The sequence below is a fragment of the Rhinoderma darwinii genome, chromosome 3 (assembly GCF_050947455.1).
Source record: "Rhinoderma darwinii isolate aRhiDar2 chromosome 3, aRhiDar2.hap1, whole genome shotgun sequence".
NCBI classification, from domain to species: Eukaryota; Metazoa; Chordata; class Amphibia; order Anura; family Rhinodermatidae; genus Rhinoderma; species Rhinoderma darwinii.
This window is the reverse complement of record NC_134689.1, coordinates 59640908-59664465: the sequence shown is the minus strand read 5'-3', so window position 1 is coordinate 59664465 and position 23558 is coordinate 59640908. Positions and strand designations below refer to the sequence as shown.

At 39.2% G+C, this 23558-nt stretch overlaps 1 protein-coding gene across 6 annotated transcripts in view; it reads right to left on the bottom strand.

Annotated features, from left to right (window-relative positions):
* LOC142748947 (RUN and FYVE domain-containing protein 1-like) overlaps positions 1-23558 on the bottom strand; it is a 543301-nt gene that overhangs the window by 58147 nt on the left and 461596 nt on the right. For 5 of the 6 annotated variants that reach the window (XM_075856372.1, XM_075856375.1, XM_075856373.1 and 2 more), the window contains 2 exons: positions 14943-15062; positions 11274-11403 (listed from right to left, as the gene is read on the bottom strand). In XM_075856372.1, the coding sequence (XP_075712487.1) occupies positions 11274-11403; positions 14943-15062 (250 nt within the window). The remainder of the gene's footprint in view (positions 1-11273; positions 11404-14942; positions 15063-23558) is intronic. The other variant, XM_075856376.1, reaches the window with a different exon arrangement.

The window sequence follows — 23558 nt, the reverse complement described above, 5'->3', positions numbered from 1 at the left end:
TAACATGAAACCCCCCCCAAATAGAAATTATAACCCAAGCAATAGATTATATCTTGACACAACATTTTTTCTTTTCAAAAGAAAACATAGAGAGAAATAAGAGAGACTGCGATCGGGAAAATATCTTTATGGGACATTTTGAGAAAACTTTTATTCACACGAACACACATATATTGAGAACATCCTATACTATAAGAGGTATATAGAGGACGTATAGAGGTCTTCTTGTGGAATGGGGGTAAGGAAGATGCGGTTAACTTTGTCACCTTCCTAAATTCGAATGATTGGGGTGTGCATTCCGCGATGAACATATCAGACGTTACAATTGACTTTACACTTATGATTGAACACAAAACAATCAACACTGAAATGCACTTTAACCCTTTCCTGCAAATGGGCATTACTGTACGTCCTTTTTAGCGGTGTATTACCGCAAATCGGCATACAGTAACGCCCTGAGGATGAAGCAGGCACAAGAGCTGTGCGCGCTTCATCTTCAGCGGGTGTCGGCTGATGTATACGGCTGTAATATACAGCTAACATCCCGCTGCAACGGCGGCGATCACAGTTCTCTCCGATCGCCGCCGTTTAACCCCTTAAATGCCGCTGTCAATAGCGACAATGGCATTTAAGTGATTGACACAGAGGGAGGGGGTTTCCTCTGTGCGCCGTTGGCCCCCCATGAAAAATCGCGGGCTGCTGATGGTTGCAATGGCAACCAGGAAGCCTAGAAACGCCTTCCTGTTTGCCAGGTACTGGAGCCTATTAGGCCCTGCCAAAGGCAGGACATTTTAGGCTTAAAGGTCAGTTGTAAAATGACAATTACAATACACTGCACTACATAAGTAGTGCAGTGTATTGTACAACGGATAAGAAGATCAGATCTTCAAGTCCCCTAGTATGTGCTAAATAAAAAGTGAAAAAAAGTAAAAAAAAGTTTTAGATAAATAAAAGTTTTATGTAATAAAAACAATAATCGCCCTGTTTCCCTTATCAAGTCCTTTATAATTAGAAAAAAAAACAAAAACTATACATAATAGGTATTGCCGCGTTCGTATCAGCCTAACCTATAAAAATATCATATTATTTATCCCGCATGGTGAACACCGTAAAAAAAATACAATAAAAAACAGTGGCAGAATTTCCTTTTTTGGTCAGATTGTTTCCAAAAAAATTGAATAAAAAGTGATCAAAAAGTCACATATACCCAAACATGGTACCACTAAAAACAAGTTTGTCACACAAAAAAACAAGCCCTCACACAGCTCCGTCAACAAAAAAATAAAAAAGTTATGGCTCTTAGGATATGAGGACACTAAAACATTATTTTATTTAGAAAAAAGTGTAAAAGTAGTAAAACATATAAAAACTATATAAATGTGGTATTGCCATAATTGTATTGAACCGCAGAATAAAGTAAACATGTTGTTTATACTGCACAGAGAACGCCGTTAAAAATTTATAAAAAACAGTGAGAGAATTTCAGTTTTTTGGTCTCCTCACCTCCCAAAAAATGTAATAAAAACTGATCAAATTATGACATGTAACCCAAAATGATACTAATAAAAACTACAGCTGGTCCCATGAAAATCAAGCACTCACACAGCTTGTCAACGGAAAAATAAAAAGTTATGACTCTCGGAACGCAATAATGCAAAACGATGGCACAGACTAATTTATATGTGCAGCAGTTCTTCACCTAAAACCCGACATCATCATTTGCAGCCCCCACTGGTAGACCCTGTAAATGCAGCGGAAACTATGACATTATGGGGTCTGTGATACACATGGGCCTTTAACCCCTTCCCTCTTTGGACACTTTTGACAGAGCCTCATTTTTCAAATCTGACATGTTTCACTTTATGTGGTAATAACTCCGGAATGCTTTTACCTATCCAAGCAATTCTGTGATTGTTTTCTTGTGACACATTGGACTTTATGTTACTGGCAAAATTTGCCCGATACATTCAGTATTTAATTGTGAAAAACACCAAAAATTAGCGAAAAATTGCAAAAATTAGCATTTTTCTCAATTTAAATGTATCTGCTTGTAAGACAGGCAGTTATACCACACAAAAATGTTGCTAATTAACATCACCCATATGTCTACTTTAGTTTAGCATCGTTTTTTGAACATAATTTTATTTTTCTAGGACGTTACAAGGCTTAGAACTTTAGCAGCAATTTCTCACATTTTCAAGAAAATTTCAAAATGCTATTTTTACAGGGGCCAGTTCAGTTGTGAAGTGGCTTTGAGGTCCTTAGATATTAGAAACCCCCAATAAGTCACCCCATTTTAAAAACTGCACCCCTCAAAGTATTCAAAACAGCATTTCGAAAGTTTCTTAACCCTTTAGACATTGCGCAGGAATTAAGGCAAAGTAGAGGTGAAATTTACAAAGTTCATTATTTTTTTCCAGAAGTTCATTTTTAATCCATTTTTTTTTGTACCACAGAAGGTTTTACCAGGGAAATGCAACTCAATATTTATTGCCCAGGTTCTGCAGTTTTAGGAAATATCCCACATGTGGCCCTAGTGTGCTACTGGACTAAAGCACTGGCCTCCGAAGCAAAAGTAGCACCTAGTGGATTTTGGGCCTCCTTTTTATTAGAATATATTTTAGGCACCATGTCAGCTTTGAAAAGGTCTTGTGGAACTAAAACAGTGGAAACCCCCCAAAAGTGACCCCATTTGGGAAACTACACCCCTCGAGGAATTTATTTAGGGGTGTAGCAATCATTTTGCAAAATCACTGATGTACCAAACAAAAGTGACCCCGTTTTAGAAACTACACCCCTAAAGGCATTTATCAAGGGGTGTAGTGAGAATTTAGACTCCACAGTTGTTTTTCGGAAATGAATACGCAGTGGATGGTGCAAAGTGAAAATTGCAATTTTTCCACTGATCTGCCTATTCATTGCACAATATGTTGTGCTCCTAGTGTAATGACGGGGTGGGGAGACAGACAAGTGAGCCCTAATCTACCCACCACTCAGTCCCTGCCTACTTGCAACGACCCGCCCTAGGCGACGGGGTACAACTGGGCGACGGTCCCTACGCTCAATAAGTGCACGACAGACAAACAGACAAGTGTACACAGAGCTAGGGGGAGAAAGGGGCAGTTGCCCACGGCAACACCGTAAGCAACAAGAGAAGTGAACAAGCCGAGTCAAACCAGGAGAGTACGAGGTGCCAAACGCAGAGCAGAAGAGTAGTAAACAAGCCGAGTCAAACCAGGAGTGTACGAGGTACCAAACGCAGAGCAGGAGAGTAGTCAGCAAGCCGGGGTCAATATGAAGCAAGGACAATGGTACAAGAAGCTGCAGCAGGGCCAGGAAACCAAACGAGAAGAATCACAAGCAAAGGAGGAACAGGAAAGGCAGGTATAAATAGACAGAGGGCGGGAGCTAGCTCTGTCTGGCCAGGCTGTGATAGGTTCTCCCACTCCTAAGCCTGCCACCCTGAGTGGTGGAAGATGGAGTCAGTCTCACAGACATAGAAGCAGGTGCAGACTGATTATCTATGGGCGTTAACCCCGAAGCTGTGCCTGGCAGATCCTTTACACCTAGAGAATTTTATCCCATAAATTGTTAAGAGGGTTCTCCCGGGTATGGTAATGCCTTACTTGTGGCCATAAATTGCTGTTTGGGCACGCTGTAGGGCGAAGAAGGGAAAGACCGCCATTTTGAGCATGGATTTTGCTTGGTAATTGTTCTGTTTGGGGTTTTGCTGGTATTTCAGTTTATAATGTGGGGGCATATGTAAGCTGTGCGGAGTACATCAGGGCATAATAAGAGGGTATAATAATTGGGTAAATAATACAATTATCCATAGATGTGTGTTACGATGTAAAGCAATCCGTAATGCGCAGGCCGGTGTCACACGGATAAGCGGTTTTCTTTCTTATCCCCCTTTTGTAACACTTTGCACCTTTTGGGGACATTTTCTCCTTCGTAGTTTGGGAAACATTGCTGGGAAAGTTTTGCGATGGTATAATACGGGCACCCTCGCTTCCAGCGGATGTGCTATGTCCCTTCCCTTTTCTAGTTCCTAAATACTAGGGCCTTGAAACTGAAGGAATGTTCCCCTCCGGCCTGCGCATTGAGATGTTTTTCATCACCGCATTACTAGTGCCATAACTTTTTTATTTTTCAGTTGATTGAGCGGTGTGCGGGCTTGTTTTTTGCGAGACGGGCTGTAGACTTTATTAGTACCATTTTAGAACACATACGACTTTTTGATCACTTTTTATTTCATTTTTTGATAAAGAAAATTACCAAAAACAAGCAATTCTAGAATAGTTTTTTATTGGGTTTTTTTCGGCATCCACAGTGCGCCCTAAATTACATGTTAGCTTTATTCTGCGGGTCGATACGATTACGTCGATACCAAATTTATATAGTTTTTTTTATGTATTGCAGCTTTTGCACAATAAAATCACTTTTTTTATAAAATCATTTGTTTTCTGTGTCGCCATATTCTAAGACCCATAACGTTTTTATTTTTGCGTGCACAAAGCGGTGTCAGGGATTATTTTTTGCGGGACGGATTGCCGTTTTTATTAGTACTATTTTGGAGTAAATGTGACTTTTTGATCACTTTTTATAGCATTTTTTGGAAGGAGATGTGACCTAAACACAAAGATCCTGGCGTTGTTTTTCATGTTTTTTTTTTTACCCCGTTCACCATGTGGGATAAATTACATAATAGTTTGTAGTTTGGGTTGTTACGGACGCGGCGATACCAATCATGTATAGTTTTTTTAATTTTTACGGTTTTTCCCATAATAAAAAGACTTACTATGGGAAAAAATTTCTGGCGTCCGATTGCCACAGCAACCCAGCGATTGTGTCACTGGGTTGCCAGTCGGGTTAAAACCTATCAGATGCTGCGCAATATTGAGCGCAGCATCTGAGGGGTTAATCAGCCGGATCGGAGAATAGCTCCGGTCCTGGCAGTTACAGGAGGGTGCCAGCTGTATAATACAGCTGTGACCGCGCGGTGATGGTGCCGGCTCTGCTTCTGAGCCCGCACCATCACTGTGACATAACTGTACTGCGCTTTGAGGGAACACCTTTCCGGCAGCGCCGTATATATACGGCAGATGTCGGGAAGGGTTAAAAGTGCGACTCCTGCACCCAAAAATCTGGCCTGTGCATAAAGGATTGGTTCAAAGCGTACATCACTATCCATGGATAATTAATTTTATTATACATTTACCCCATTAGTACATCATCCTATTATGACCTGATGCACTCCGCCCAGCTTACATATACCCTGATGTACTCTGCACAGTTTAGATATGCCCCCACATTATAAACTGAAACACCAGTAAAATACTAAACAAAACTACTAACAAACAAAATCTGCACTCCAAAAGCAAAATGGCAGTCCTTCTGGGCCTGGCAGTGTGCCCAAACAGCAGTTTATGATCACATTTGGGGTATTACCGTACTCTGGAGAACTGCTTAACAATTAATGGGGTGTGTGTCTCTGGCGGTACAAGCTGGGCACAACACATTGGGCACTGAAATAGCATATCTGTGGAATATGACAATTTTCAATCTGCAACATCTACTGTGAACTAATTTCTGCAAAACCTTTGGGGTCAAAATGCTCACTACACTTCTAGATAAATTCCTTGAGGGGTGTAGTTTCCTAAATGGGGTCAATTCTCTGGGGCTTTCACTGTACTGGTGCCTCAGCGCAATGCAACATGACGCCAAAAAACAATTTTGTAAAATCTCCACTCCAAAAACGAAATTGTGCTTTTTCCCTTTAGACCCTTGCTGCGTGTCCAAATAGTAGTTTACAACCACATATGGGGTATTTCCCTACTGAGGAGAAATTGTGTAATACATTTTTTGGGTGTCTTTTCTTCTGTATTCCTTGTGGAAATGAAAAATTATGAGCTAAATTTACATGTTATTGGGAAAAATATTTTATTTTTCATTTTCACGGCCCAATTCTGATAAAATCTATAAAACACCTGCGGGATCAAAATGCTCACTACACCTCTAATTTAATTCTTTGAGGGGTATAGTCTCCAAAATGGGATCACACCTGGGGAATTTCTACTATACTGGTACTTCAGGGGCTCTGCAAATGTGACATGGCTCCCAGAAACCAATTAAGCAAAATCTGAGCTGAAAAATCCAAGATTTTCATCTTCACAGACTAATTCCAATAAATTCAGCAAAAAACCTGCTCCTAAATCCAAATGGCTCTCCTTCCATTCTGAGCACAGCCGTGGGTCCAAACAGCAGTTAATTACCACATATCGGGTATTTCCGTAATCAGGAGAAATTGCTTTACAAATGTTGGGTTGCTTTTTCTTCTTTATTCCTTGCAAAAATGTGAAAATTCTACGTTTTTCCAGAAAAAAAGTAGTAGATTTTCATTTTCACAGACTAATTCGAATAAATTTAGCAAAAAACCTGTGGGGTCAAAATGCTAAATATACCCCTAGATAAACCCCTAGTTTCAAAAATGGGGTCACTTTTGGGGGTTTACCCTGTTTTGGCACCAAAAGACCTCTTCAAACCTGGCATAGTGCCTAAAATATATTCTAATAAAAAGGAGGCCCCAAAATCCACTAGGTGCTCCTTTGCTTCTGAGGCCTGTGTTTCAGTCCATTACCACACTAGGGCCACATGTGGGATATTTCTCGGGTAAAACCTTCTGTGTTACAGAAAAAAATGTATTACAAATGAATTTGGCAACAAAAACTAAATTTTAAAATTTCACCTCTACTTTGTTTTAATTCCTGTAAAACGCCCAAAGGGTTAAAACACTTATAAAATGCTGTTTTCAATACTTTGAACTAGTCCCAGAAAATATAGCCATTTTAAATTTTCTTAAAAATGTGAGAAATTGCTGATAATGTTCTAAGCCTTGTAACATCCTAGAAAAAGAAAAGGATGTTCAATAAACGATGCAAACATAAAGTAGACATCCCATATGTCTACTTTATGTTTGCATCGTTTATTGAACATCCTTTTATTTTATATGTTAATTAGTAACTATGTTGTGTGGTATTACTATCTGTTACAGATAGCAGAAACATTTAAAATGAGAAAAATCATAATGTACTCAAATTTTCTCAAAATGTTGGTGTTTTTCAGAATAAGGCCGGATTCACACGAGCGTGTGCATTTTTTGCGCGCGCAGAAAAACACGGCGTTTTGTGCGCGCAAAAGGTCCATAACAGCTCCGTGTGTCAGCAGCATATGATGCGTGGCTGCGTGATTTTCGCGCAGCCGCCATCATTATGACACTATGTATTAGCACGTGGTACTTTTCTGTTTTCATTCATAGTTTTGACTACTGTAGCGCGTATCGCGCGCGGCACACGGAAGTGCATCCGTGTGCCGTGCGCGGTTTTCAGGCACCTATTGATTTCAATGGGTGCGTGATGCGCGAAAAACGGGCAAATATAGGACATGTCGTGAGTTTTACGCAGCGGACATACGCTGCGTGAAAATCATGGACAGTCTGAATAGCCCCATTGACTAACATAGGTCCGTGCGAGGCGCGTGAAAATCACACGCGTTGCACGGATGTATTATATGTTCGTCTGAATAAGCCCTTAAGCAATGAATTTATCGACCAAATTTTTTCACTAATATAAAGTACAATATGTCATGAGAAAACAATCTCAGAATCACTTGGATAGGTAAAAGCATTCCGAAGTTATTACCACATAAAGTGACACGTCAGATTTGAAAAAAATGAGTCTGGTACTGAAGGCCAAAATGAGCTTGGTCCTAAAGGGGTTAAAAACATAGGGGTCAATAGCTACATACATTTTTCCAGTGCACATTACAAGCCGTGGCTTACAAATATTCCAAATAATCAATTTAAACAAATCAAGAAAAATTGTAGTTCCCAGAAAGCAGGCAAATATGCTTAAAAATATTTTTTAGAGAAGAATTACCCAGGACAGCTAGTCAAATCAGCCTACCACAAATCACTGCTAACACAACAAAAGCAATTACTACACAAACAAAAAGATAGGGCCATGTTACCAACCAATAAAAGAAAATACAATTTTTGGTCGTGGATTGCGAGCTTGCGTCCTTTTGGCCAAAATGATTACGAATACCCCAGGTATTTTTCATTACTACATATATTCGCTTCTCTTGGACACAGCCGGGTCTTTGATGCTGGGAGAGCATGGTGTGTTGTTGTTTGGCATAGCAAGCAGGGTAGCCCGCTCTATGAACTATCAAGGCGTCACAAATAGGCTTCTACCTGGCTATACACGTTGTGCCTCATGACGTACACACTATCCCTCCATGTTTCACACACTTGCACCCCATTATCCATTTATTTCTATTGAGGCACTTCACTCATTACTGCCCTCTATATTTCACTCATAGTATTACACTTGCACACACACTATTCATTTATTATTTCTTACTACACATCCCATGCACCACACACACCACTCCCCTCAAGACCAGTGGGAGTGGCTATTATTATTTAAAGCACCTGCTCATTCCTTCATCAGCGTTTCTGACCTGGCTGTGTCCATTTGTAAGTATGGCCTTTTTCGGTGTTTTTGAAAAAAATGAGTCTGGTCCTGAAGGCCAAAATGAGCTTGGTCCTAAAGGGGTTAAAAACGTAGGGGTCAATAGCTACATACATTTTTCCAGTGCACATTACAAGCCGTGGCTTACAAATATTCCAAATAATCAATTTAAACAAATCAAGAAAAATTGTAGTTCCCAGAAAGCAGGCAAATATGCTTAAAAATATTTTTTAGAGAAGAATTACCCAGGACAGCTAGTCAAATCAGCCTACCACAAATCACTGCTAACACAACAAAAGCAATTACTACACAAACAAAAACATAGGGCCATGTTACCAACCAATAAAAGAAAATACAATTTTATCATGGATTTTAACAGCTGATATAAGATCCTAAGAAATATTCTGATTAAACACTGGGGAATTTTAGCAAATGATTCATTTGTAAAAACACTTTTACCGAGCAAACCATGTTTCACATATAGGAATATCAAAAACATTGTTGCTCCCAGTAGGTTGAGAGATAAAACGATAAAAGAAGAAACAGTAATTAGTTTTCTCCCTAAAATAACAGGGTCATACAGGTGTAACACAGCTAGGTGCCAGTGCTGCAATAACATCAAACACAGACAGCTGACGTCAAAATGTAATAAAACAGGGGAGACATTCCTGATTAAACAATTTCTAATCTGCCCCTCTAGTTATGTAGTGTACCTCCATGAATGTGACGGTGGGTTGCAGTATATAGGAAGGACTAAACAGATGCTGAGAACAAGGATAAAAAAGCACAGGTCAAATACAAATAATAATTTATTTATTTTTTAAAACACAGCGTCTCCAGACACCTGCACCAACATCATGGGGGGACATTTTGATGTTCAAATAACACCACTTAGAGCAAATTCCAACTGATGCCAATAATAGATTCTCATTACTAAAAAACAGAGAATCATTTTGGATATTAAAATATCAGTCTCTCCAGATGGGCTCAATGAGACCCTTGAAAATACCAACTAATTGTATGGTATACGTTAAATTAATGTGTTAATGTTTAATGTAGTCTAACTAAAGGTGATGAAGAATCTGATGAATGGGATTATCCCTAAAAGATGAATAGGCATAATGCAGGGAAAAACATTCAGAGCTTTCCCTCCTGGTCACGGATGTGTAAGAAGACTCAGAAAGATTTCATTTATTCATTTATAATACAACCATTTTTAAAAATACAGATTGGTGAATACACGCCTAGTGATAGTGGATATTACTTCTAATAACTTGTAACTAACTAAATATATCACCTTTTTTTTATGTATGTATAATACATGAACGTCTATGAGAAGGGATGATCTCTGAATGAACGGCACACCCGACTTAATTTCAAACCATAACCATGGAATATGAATATAATTTTTTGCTTTAAAAACACTAGTTTTCGTTAGCATGAGGATGAAACTAACAAAATATGTTAATTGATTAGTAATTATTTGTGTTTTTATTTTTTATACAAAGTGAAACCGCTTCTACACAATTTTAGTTTTGTGGTACTACTAAAAAAGGAGAGTACCAATTGAATAGTTTTATTGGATTTTAATCTTCATTTTTAAGAAATATATATAAGAAGAATATAAATATATAAACATAATAACAGCACAATAGTGTGATGAACACTTATTGGAGCGGCAAATGAGTGCCTTGCAAGAATACACGCAGCCAACTTCTTCATTCATGCAGATGGCTACCACTACACATTGTTTATGTATCTTCACTGATAACGGACATCAGTTAATTTCTAAATCCCTTACTTCTCCCTCTTTTTTCAAAATGAAACGTAACTCTTTTCCAGGAAAAACGCAACCTTTTCCACGTTTTGTTTGTATGTATAAAAGGATGTACCATTCTCTGTACCATCGTATGAGCCTGAGGAAGGGACCTGTCCGGTTCTGAAACAGTAGTGTGACAATAAAACGTATACCTAAGAAAAACACACTTCTTTTGAGTAATTACCTGCCAGGCCCAAATGGGGGCAGTGTGGGACCCCATCTACAAGGGGCACTGAGTGTGGTACTAACTATGCTGGGCTTTACACTACCAGTAATGGTCAGCACATATCGCCTAGCCCTAGTGATAAAGTGAGATATCACCTGCCTGTAAACAACCAGAGAGATACTGTACTGGCCACCATAGTAGTTGTCAGTCAAACGAGTGAAGACATTTGTGTTTGTTTAATTGTATGCAGAAATTCTCAGAAGACATACCCCATTAGCCACACCTGATACAAGTCACATTCCATAAGATGCACCCACCAAAGAAGCCACACTTTAAGTGTCACTGGAATAAGAAATTCAAATGTTGGCAATTATGCGCATGCTCGACCACTACTCTATTCAAAGTTCTCCTCAATGCGATCATACATTCTAGTGATTGGTGGGGGTCCCAGTTATCACATATTTATCAACTATCCTTTGGCAAGGTGATAAAAGTTAATCCAGGGACAACCCCTTTAACAATAACACTGTCTGTTCTGTTCGAGACCCTGGAAAATATTATATTTTCTTTTTAGTCCTCCTACAATATAATTCTTACCTTGCTTATGGTGGTATAATTTGGTTAATTTTTTTTTCATTAACCTGCTGCCTTGAGTTTCACAGAACTCTTTTCACCAGGACTAATCAATTACTTCTTCTTTCACCATCACTGGGGCCTGTTTGTAAAGTTATCAGATAAACTTAATATAGTTTACCTTTTTTAGTTGTGAATATTGCAGGAGGTCGTTTTGTAAGGATTTAGTCTTCTCGTTCTCATCATAAAGCTCTGCTTGAAGAGTTCTCTGTTGTTCTTTCTCAGATTGTAGATTGTGCTCCAAATGAGTGCTTTTATAGAAATATAAATGCATATTGAAGTGTTAACATATCTTTCAATATAATTTCTCTTAACTTTCTGTATACATTCAAGATAACAACTAGGTAACTACATAAGTACAGTATATTATGTACAATACGTCATTAAGTAAATTGTACGTTTTAGACAAGCCATACCAAACTGCTGCTCCTCAACCAATAAAATTATGACCGGAGATCTGTTTGTGATTTGGAGATAGGATTCTATGGGTTGTTATGATTACAGTTCTACCAAATGCATATTTTTAAAAAAAAATTTAAAGTAAAGGAGGAAAAATAATTGTTTGTTTTTCTTTAGCCCCACTATGAGCAATTCTTATCTTGACGCTAAAAAAATTGCTGACGCGTGTTAACTTATCACTTAAGGCATTGAAAAACTTTTGAAAAAGTCAAGTTAAATGGGTTGGCCATTTTATGTGGACTTATTTCTAATGTGTTGCAGGCAGGAAAATATTACACTTACACTAATATACCTTCATTACCAGGTCTGCTATTTTTCGTCCTATGGTAAGCCACGCTGCCTGGTGAAGAGAAACATTTTTCCCCTCTGCCTCGCTGCTTCATTCATCCTAGCATGTGACAAGTAGGGGCATTTGACCAGTCTCGACCAAGCCTGAATGTGACTGGACTTCCTAGGATCTATGCACATGCACTGGTTTCCTCACATGATCCCCCTCTTCACATCAGCTCTCTCAGTATCATCTCCCTCTTTACATCATCTTTCTCCAGTATCACGCCCTCTTCGCATCATCTCCCCCAGTATCACACCCTCCTCACATGATCTCCCCCAGTATTATCCCCTTTTTTACATAATCTCCACCGAGTATCACCCCCTCTGCACATCATCTCCCCTGAGTATCACCCCCTCTTCACATCATCTCCCACCAGTATCACCGCCCCTTACATCATCTCCCCCCAGTATCACCGCCTCTTCACATCGCCTTCCCAAAGTATCACCTCCTCTTAACATCATCTTATCCCAGTATCATCCCTCTTCACATCATCTCCCACCCAGCATCACCCCCGCTCCAATCACCCCCCCAGTATCACCCCCTATAGGCAGTTTATCCAGGTTGGCACAAACTCCTCTCTGCACTGCAGCATAATTCTGTACTACTTATAGCAGCAGCTCTTGCCGAAGGCTCTTGTGCTGTGTAACATGTCATAGTGTCTTCTTTCTCTGGTTAAACAGCACAGGAGAAGCTCCTGCTACAAGTAGTACAGTACTATGCTCAGTGCTCAGTTGAGAGGAAATCATGCTGATCATCTCTTATGGTGCTGTGCTCATAAGGCCTAGTTCACACAGAGTTTATAGACAGGCCCCTCCCTCTTTCAAACCGCTTAGATGACAGTGTCACTATTGACTGTTGCATCAAAGGGTTAAACACCCGGAATTGGAGATATCTCCAATCCCAGCTATTGCAGCGTTAACGGATGTATATTACAGCAAAACCTGCTGCTGATGGCAAAGCTCTCATTTACAAAGCTGTGTATAATTAACTATGTATAGTTAACTTTGTTACAAAAAAATTGATGGCCTATCCTCAGGATGTCAGGGTCCGACTTTTGTGACCCCTGCCGATCAGCTGTTTTATAGGGGTCGCAGCACTCGTACGAGCGCTGCTTCCCCTTCATTTCTTCTTGCTCACTGTGAATCGTTGACACGCATTTAGTAGCGATTCACAGGTTTTGCGGCCTTCCTCTCCCATTAAAGTGAATGGGAGAAAAGGCTGCAATACCTGTGAATCGCCACTAAATGCGTGTCAACGACTTAGCGTGAGCAAGAAGAAATTAAGCGGAAGCAACACACATACGAGCGCTGTGGCCCCTTCAAGACAGCTGATCGGCGGGAATCCCGGGAGTCGAACCTTGACATCCTGAGGATAGGCCATCAATTTTTAGTGGCCAAAAAAACCCTTTTAACTATACATGCTTTAAGGAAAAGGGACGGAAAACTGGAGGCTAGATGAGCCAGGACTGGACTAATGTTATAAATGAAGTACTCCAGAAATCTGTATAAGGATCATTGTCGTTTTCGGTCTTATAAAATGATGTAGAAGTTGAACCCATCTCTTTAACCTAACACCTCTTCCTACAATGTTCAGCCACAGAGAAATGGTGGTGAAATGTCACATGGAAAACCTCACCCTAACTAGACTAATTATTGAATAGATTTTGACATGCTAATAACACAGACGCTAAGCATTACTGCTCCGCTCCGGGCAATAGTTCTTAACCATGCAAATGGACACTAAATCCTGCAATTCCCTGAAATAATAGAAACAACACCCCATGTTACAATGGTTTTGCTCAAAGCTGGCCATATATGTAAAGATCACTGCGAGTCCCAGTAGTCAGACCCGTACCAATCACATATGGATAGTATATTTTAGGGACATGCCATTAATCACATAAAAAATACATTAATAAAAAAAAGATACTTGTCCGTTGAAGGCTATGCACACCTTTGACATCGTGTTTTTAAAAAAAAAATACAATTGTGTATCAGTGTGATTGGTGAAACTTCCTAATTACATTTTATTAAAAATTATTTTTACTTTTTGAGATACTGCAGCTTTGTATTCTGTATAAAGAGCAGTTGTATCATTCGCCAAGACCTAAATCTGTGAGGTCCGCTGGACTGATGGGTGCAGTGACAGCGGGTCCTGCATGTCTCTGACATGTAGGATCCACCTGTAATCAATCAGATCTGTTATTAACTTAGATGTGATCGTTAAACAGCTCGATCCTGCGTGTCAGACACACGCAGGAAACGCTGACACTGAACCCGTCTGTCCCGTAGACCTGACTGGTACAGGTTTCAGTGCAAGATACAGAATACAAAGCAGCTGTATCTCAAAAAGTTAAAATCATTTTTAATAAAATGTATTTAGGAATTTGCACCAATCACAATGATGCACACTTTTATTTAAAAAAAAAAAAAACACAATGTCAAAGGTGTACACAGCCTTTAAGTTCAACCTTGTTCAGACCTAGCTGTATGATCCAGAGAAGAATATAACCGAAATCCCATGGCCAACTTTGACGAACAGAGGAAAAACATTTCTTCCGGAAACCTCACGGTAGTTATATAGTTTCCTTGGATGACTTTGCGACAGCCAAGGACATATGCCTATGACCTAGGTATTACATCCTGACTTCAAATGAGTACTGCAAGTGGAAGATTGTGACTAGAGACTCTTGGCTTTAAATTGAAAACAAAATTATATTCGAGTCGCAGCACTTGCTTGAAGCAGGGAGCTGCAGTAAATTTCAGCTCCCTGCTCCAGTTTCTGTGTAAGGGTGGGGGAGGGCTGCAAGTTGGAGAAGGGCGCAGCATCACGGTTTGTGACTTTAATCTGCCCCTGTATGGATACATGTATGTCATTGTTCTGCAACATCCGGTCCAACCATGTTACAATTTCATGCTTTTGTTTTGTTGCTTTTTTTGAAGAGATATTTTCTACTTTTTTCCCACATGACTTTACATAAAAAGAACTTTCTTTTTTTACCGTTGTGAGTCTAGCTTTTGGAGATGCTGTTTTAAGGTTTCAGTTTTGACTTCCAAGTCCTTCTTCATTTTAATACAATTTTCTTCAGATATTTGTCTAACTCTTTCTGATTCCTGTAGTCTTGACAAAAAAAAAAAAAAATTTTCACATAAAAATAAATAATGTTTTCCGAACTGTACATACAGATGAATTAAATTGAAAGATATACATAAAATATTGTATGTACTTATAAAATAAGCCACTTCAAATCTCAGTTAAAATCTCTGCTAAACCCATAAAGGCCAATAAGTTATCCAAGCTGAAAACCGACAAAGAAACAAAAAACACAGGAGGCATACAGTTTGGAAATAAAACAATATGCAACCTGTGCCCTGTAAATATTCTACTAAACACCATGGTGAAATGCTGATAAATATGGCAGCAAACAGGGAATTTAAAGACTATGTATGTGCACCTTAGAAAGCAATAGACATCTGAAAAAGTCAAAATGATTTTTAATAAAAACTAAATTAGAAAGTTGCACCAAACACACTAATAGACTTTTTTTTAAAAAAAAAAAAATAAATTGCTTTCGAAGGTGTACATAGACTTTAAACAAAACTGGAGGAGATTTATAAAACCAGTCTAGAGGAAACATAGTGGCTACCAATCAGGTCTGTGCTTCGATGACAGTTGTAAAATAAATGGTTAAAGTTCCCACTATCTAGACAGCATTAGAGTCTATCTATCCCAGGGTCTATCTGTGCCCTGAATCGCAGGCTGTGCATTCCCAAACCATGACAGTTGTCAGGCGATACACTGCTTCCCTGACAGCTGTCATTGCTATAGTGGGAATCAGTAAACAGGCCGACAGGACCAGCATTTGTTTCTGCTGCATGCTAGAGATGAGAAAGAGGTCAGGTTAGATGTAGGTCCTAGGAGCCTTGCTATGATAGAAGCAACCATCACGCACATTTTTATGCTCACATGCATCATCTGCTTGTGCGCCTGTGATTATAATCCCTCAAACCCATTTACAAAGTGTTGTGCTTACCAATACTGCGACATTAATGTAATAAAAAAAAAAACTTAATGACACTGAAGATGTAGATGGAATTAATAAAAAAACAAAAAAAAAAAACAACTTTATTCAAACATATTTATGGACAAATATAAAAATAGGAATACATGCACAGACACAAGAGAAAAGTACAGCTTGGTTGTTTCTTAGCGGCAACCCCTATCAGTTAATTAACTTGAGAGCAATTTTGGAGTTTTGGTAGTAAATAACAGTTTGATTATTAAGATTTGTGACAAATGTGCCCTCTTTTAGATGCCACCTATTGTCACAGTAAATGGTTTATGATCCTCCTTTTTGTTTATTAAAAAAATAAATAAAAAGAATAGAAGTGTATAGAATCCTGCAGGCTGTATAATAACCACACAAACCTTCTCATAGCTGCATGGCATGCTTTGCCTAGACTCAATATTCAGTACAGTTAGACTTCCTGTAATTTAATACAGTGACGTAATAAATATTATCTCAACAGATAGGATATTATACAGGGATTTGTATTGTTGTTGTTTGTTTTTCTTTCTTTTAGCATCCATCCCTTTGTCCCCCACAACATAAAAGTGACAATCTGCTGTCTTTGACAGCAGTTGTCACATTTGGATCTCCTACCCTGGCTCTTTCTACCGTGTAAATAGTAGGCCCCATACACACGGCCAAGCCCGTAATCACGGTGCGTCGCCCGCATTTTTGGGCTGTGCTCCCATACAAAATATGGAAGCACGGCTCGTAAAATGCAAAAGAACGGACATGTTTAATAATTTTCGGAACGTTTCTAAGGCACGAACACACATCCGTAGCGATATGGAAAGGTGTCCGCGGCCAATAGAACTGAATGGGTCCGTAATTGCGGACCGTATTACGGCCTGCAATTATGGAGATTTTTTGTGGTCGTGTGAATGGGGTCTTAGACTGTGCTGTAATTGATCAGTCACTACTAACTGTCCAATCACAGCCATCGCAAACGGGGGACCGATGTGACTGGTCCCCCACAACTTGCCAGTGACGATCTGCTGTCTTTGACAGCAGTCGTCATGTTTAAATTCCCTCCTTGGCTCTTTCTACCGGGTTACTATACTCAAATGGTGTGATCGGTCAGTCACTACTCACTGACCAATCACAGAGATCGCATGTGCCGCCGCTCTGGGATTGGTATCCCGCCGCAGTCGTGGTGACAGACTTAAAGAGGCTCTGTCACTAGATTATAAGTGCCCTATCTCCTACATAATCTGTTCGGCGCTGTAATGTAGAGAACAGAAGTGGTTTTTATTTTGAAAAGCGATTATTTTTGAGCAAGTTATGAGCAATATTAGATTTATGCTAATGAGTTTCTTAAAGACCAACTGGGCATGTTTTTACTTTTTACCAACTGGGAGTTGTACAGAGAAGTGTCTGACGCTGACCAATCAGTGACCAATCAGCCTCATACACTTCTCATTGGAACAATGAGAAGTGTATGACACTGATTGGTCACCAATTGGTCAGCCTCATACACTTCCTTACAACACCCACTTGGTCAAAAGTAAAAACACACCCAGTTGGTCTTTAAGAAACTAATTGGAATAAATCTAAAATTGCTCATAACTTCCTCAAAAATTATTGTTTTTCAAAATAAAAACCACTGCTGTTATCTACATTCCAGCGCCGATCAGACTATGTAGGAGATAGGGCACTTATAATCTGGTGACAGAGCCTCTTTAAGCCATGACGTAACTGTACTTTATGGTGCCTTAAGGCAGGGCAAACCATAACGTACAGTTGAGTCATGGTGCGCAAAAAGGTTAAAGGCTATGCAGCTTTTTGAGATACAGCTGCATTGTATCCTGTATATACAGCAGCTGCATATAGCGGTGAGACCTAAATCTGTCAGGTCAGCGGGACTGACTGGTTCAGTGACAGCGGGTCCTGTGTGTCTCTGACACCCAGGAGCCAACTGTCATCGATTAAATCTAAGTTTTCAACTTAGATGTGAGCGGTAACCGCTTGAACATGCGCGTTGGAGGCATGAAGGACCTGCTGACCCCCTGTCACTGAACACCTCAGACCCACTGACCTGACAGATACAGGTTTCAGAACACGATACAACTGCTGTGTATCCAGAATACAAAATAGCTCTATCTGAGAAAGTCAAAATAATTTTTAATAAAAACTAATTAGGACGTTGCACCAAACACACAGATAGATATTTTTATTTTTAAAAAAAATAGTTTTCAAAAGGTATACATAGGCTTTAGGCTCAGTACACAAAGCCTCTTATATGCGGTTTTGCCGCGCGTATCTGCATGCGGCAAATCCTCAGCGTAATACAGTACCAGCATACTAAATAAAATTCCAGGAAATCTCATGTACACGCAATGGTATTTATCGGCACGTACACTACCGTTCAAAAGTTTGGGGTCACCCAGACAATTTCGTGTTTTCCATGAAAACTCACACTTATATTTATCAAATGAGTTGCAAAATGACTAGAAAATATAGTCAAGACATTGACAAGGTTAGAAATAATGATTTTTATTTGAAATAATAATTTTCTCCTTCAAACTTTGCTTTCGACAAAGAATGCTCCATTTGCAGCAATTACAGCATTGCAGACCTTTAGCATTCTGTCTGTTAATTTGCTGAGGTAATCGGGAGAAATTTCACCCCATGCTTCCAGAAGCCCCTCCCACAAGTTGTATTGCCTTGATGGGCACTTCTTGCGTACCATACGGTCAAGCTGCTCCCACAACAGCTCTATGGGGTTGAGATCTGGTGACTGCGCTAGCCACTCCATTACAGATAGAATACCAGCTGCCTGCTTCTTCCCTAAATAGTTCTTGCATAATTTGGAGGTGTGCTTTGGGTCATTGTCCTGTTGTAGGATGAAATTGACTCCAATCAAGCTCTGTCCACAGGGTATGGCATGGCGTTGCAAAATGGAGTGATAGCCTTCCTTATTCAAAATCCCTTTTACCTTGTACAAATCTCCCACTTTACCAGCACCAAAGCAACCCCAGACCATCACATTACCTCCACCATGCTTGACAGATGGCGTCAGGCACTCTTCCAGCATCTTTTCAGTTGTTCTGCGTCTCACAAATATTCTTCTGTGTGATCCAAACACCTCAAACTTCGATTCGTCTGTCCATAACACTTTTTTCCAATCTTCCTCTGTCCAATGTCTGTGTGCTTTTGCCCATATTAATCTTTTCCTTTATTAGTCAGTCTCAGATATGGCTTTTACTTTGCCACTCTGCCCTGAAGGCCAGCCTCTTCACTGTAGACGTTGACACTGGCGTTTTGCGGGTACTATTTAATGAAGCTGCCAGTTGAGGACCTGTGAGGCGTCTATTTCTCAAACTAGAGACTCTAATGTACTTGTCTTGTTGCTCAGTTGTGCACAGTTGTGGCCCCGACATACGCGAACATGTTTATGGCGGCTCTAGAGGAAGGCACCGTCTATGTCTCTCCCCACTTCACTAGAGTTTTGAGGTCGTGGAGATATATAGACGACGTCTTCGTCATCTGGACGGGCTCCCAAGACGATCTAGAATGTTTCTTTACATTCCTGAATGAGATGGATGATGATATCAAATTCTCTATGGAATCTTCAGCAACATCATTAAATTTTCTTGATACTAGAGTCTTTAGAAAAAACAATAAATTAATTACTGATCTATATAGTAAACCAACAGATCGTAATAATCTGTTGAGGTTTGAAAGTTGTCATCCTCATCCCATGATTGCCTCTCTGCCTTATAGCCAGATGTTGAGAGTGAAAAGGATTGTGCAGGATCCTTCCACGTTGGAAATCAGGTTGAGAGATATGTCTCAAAAATGTAAAAACCATGGTTATCCTAGGAAGTTACTAGATAACAAGAGATTGCAAGCGGATGAGATCTCAAAACATGATCTCCTAAAGAATAAAACACAGATTACATCACATAGGTTAACATTAGTATCTACGTACTCCCATAAAAGTAATGAAATTGCAAGGATTATCAAAAAAGAATGGGGGATATTAAGGAGTTCTTATGACAAGATTCCGGAATTTGAGGCTCCACCACGTATGGCCTATCGTAGGACCAAAAATTTGAGAGATCGCTTGGCACACGTGGATGTGGGGTCTTCGGCTAAAAATTATCAGTCTGTTTTAGCCCCCAAAAAATGTGGTTGTTTCCCCTGTTTGGGATGTAACAATTGTAAAAACATAGCCAAGGGTGAGGTCTTTGTTCATCCAACTAAAGGTACTATACATAAAATTAAATATCATCTAACATGTAAATCAGGTTATGTGGTATATATCATACAATGTCCCTGTAAATTATTGTATGTAGGTGAAATCACCCTTGAGTGTAGAAAACGCATCAATAATCATAAGTCCACAATCCGTACCAAGAAAATTGACCTACCCTTGCCCAAATATTTTATAGAAAAAAATCACGGTGAGAACGATTTCAAACTATTCATCGTAGATCATGTACCCCGCCATAGACGTGGTGGCGATAGGATCTCAAAATTAAAACGGTTGGAGCTTGAGTGGATCTTTAAATTAGATACTTTATCCCCTAGAGGACTTAATATGGATTTTAAGATCTTCCCTAGTATCTCTAGATAGTCCGGAGTCACACTTTGATATGTACATCTGCTTGTGGTCCCATCATGATCCCTATATCCCTCCCTCTCCCTATGGATAGGTAAACAATAATAGTTTGACCATCTTCATTAATATGTATATTTTCCATATATTGTTGATAATATGAATTATTGGATATATTGTCCATTTTTCACTAAAATGTCTATTATATTTCCTCTTTTTCAGAGATTATTATTCTTAAGTCTTGCCTCTAGGATCGGCTGAAGATTCGTATACACTGCTCTCGCGTTATTCATATAAAGCATCTCATTCATAAAATTATTTCATGCTTCATTTGTCCATTATCTGCCTTTAAACAAATATCATCTCCTCTGATGGAGTGGCCCTGTATCTTTATCTATATATTAAAGAGTACACTAACTAATATGATATTTTAATAAATTCTCGTCTTTCTATGTGATATATATCGTCATGGTGACGATGCCTGTATTTATATAAAGTATCTCTAGTCATATGGGTGCTTTATACACTATACACCACTATTTACATGGGCAATTATATATTTTTCACTTACCAGCAGAGTTATGTTAGTATAAGATTGATATGTAACATGAAAGGTAGAGCTGCCCTCTTCCAAGATGGCGATTTGTATTATGATGCGCGAACTGACGCTATGCGCTATGACACATATCAACGTCTGATAGGATGTGACGTAATTCATGGACTTGCGCAATAGAGAGTGTGAAACGCCATCAGCCGATCCAGCGAGGGTAGGATGTTTTTAATGTTTTATTATAAACACCTGTTTTGATATTGCTTACATGCTATTACACACATATAGCCCATCCTATTGATTGGCCTTATTAAAGTAATATGCTGTTTACACTATGCACATGCAACACTTTATATATCCCTATGTATGTATCACTATATTCATTAGGGATCCTATTAACACAATATTATGTACGCTTGTCCTACTGTTTGTTCACGATTTTATGAAATGTATGTAATTGGTTTTGTAATTTTGAACTGCATATATATGTACTTTGTGTGTCACACTGTTATGCTTGAGAAAGGCTCATATTGAGCTGAAACGTCGCACGTGGAATAAAAGGATTGTTATCCAAATATATGGTAGTGCTGCCTCACTTTCTTTTGCTCTAGTTGAGGGGTCACTTTTGGACTGTGAACTAGGAGGCGTGCACCCGTCTTTGAAAATATTTTGGATCCTGTGCTGCTGATCTGTATCTGTCTCTTTCTACTCTGGTTAGAGCCTGTTTGTGCTGTCCTCTGAAGGGAGTAGTACACACCGTTGTAGGAAATCTTCAGTTTCTTGGCAATTTCTTGCATGAAATAGCCTTAATTTCTAAGAACAAGAATAGACTGTCGAGTTTCACATGAAAGCTCTCTTTTTCTAGCCAATTTGAGAGTTTAATCGAACCCACAAATGTAATGCTCCAGATTCTTAACTAGCTCAAAGGAAGGTCAGTTTTATAGCTTTTCTAAACAGAAAAACTGTTTACAGCGGTGCTAACAAAATTGCACAAGGGTTTTCAAGTGTTTAATCATCCATTAGCCTTCTAACACAGTTAGCAAACACAATGTACCAATAGAACACTGGAGTGATGGTTGCTGGAAATGGGCTTCTATACACCTATGTTGATATTGCATTAAAAACCAGACGTTTGCAGCTAAAATAGTAATTTAGCACATTAACAATGTATAGAGTGTATTTCTGATTAATTTAATGTTATCTTCATTGAAAAAAACTGTGCTTTTCTTTCAAAAATAAGGAAATTTTTAAGTGACCCTAAACTTTTGAACGGTAGTGTACATTGACCTGTGGTGCGTATTTTAAACTTTGCAACATTTCAAACTATGTTGCATTTCCGCCTTGTGAAAATCGCACCAAAACCCACAGCACTGATTTACGCATCAAAACGTAAAAAAAATGCACTGAAAAATGCTTTTACCTGCAACTTTCCTGCGTTTTGCTGCAATTTTGGTGAGTATTTTCCGCAGCAAAATATGCAGTGTGTACATGTCCCCTTAATGTTCAGTGCTGGGACAGCTACTATTCAACTTCTTTATTAATGATATAGAGGATGGAATTAATAGCACTGTTTTGCAAATTACACCAAGCTATGTAGTATAGTTCAGTCTATGGAAAATGTTCAAAAATTAAAAGCCGACCTGCACCAACACATACACTAAGTGTTTGGGAATCCACCTCGGAAATGAGGATAGAGGTAAAGTTCTGCATCTGCCTACTAATAATCTGCATGCATCATATGTCCTAGGGGGGAGTTAAACTGGGAGAGTCACTTGTGGAGATCAGGGTGTACTTGTAGATCATAAGCTAAATAACAGCATGCAATGTCAATCAGCTGCTTCAAAGGCCAGCAGGATGCGGTCATGTATTAAAAAAGGCATGAACTCGCAGGACAGGGATATAATATTACCACTTTACAAAGCATTAGTGTGACCTCATCTAGAATATGCAGTCCAGTTCTGAGATCCAGTTCATAGAAAGGATGCCCTGGAATTGGAAAAAATACAAAGAAGACCAACTAAACTAATATGGTGCATGAAGAATCTTAATTATGGAGAAAGATTAAAAGAACTAAATTTATTTAACCTTGAAAAGAGACAACTAAGGAGGACATGATTAACGTATATTAGTGTGTAAATGACCCATACAAAAAATAAGGTTTACTCTCCAGAGGCGACAAGCCTTCTATACCACAAGTACTGTAAATCTGTTGAGCAGCCTAGCACAGGAGCTGGTAACAGCAGGAACAGTAGACAGCTGTGCAGCACGTAAGAGGAACGTAATAGGCAGAGCTGCATGAACCCTGGGGCACTTTAAACATTTAAATAGCGCGCACACTCTCACTCTTCAGCTCTCGGTAGACAAGCTGAACAATACTGTATGATCTCTCGCGAGATATCACACAGTCTTGTCCTTGTCTGCCGAGAGCTGAAAAGT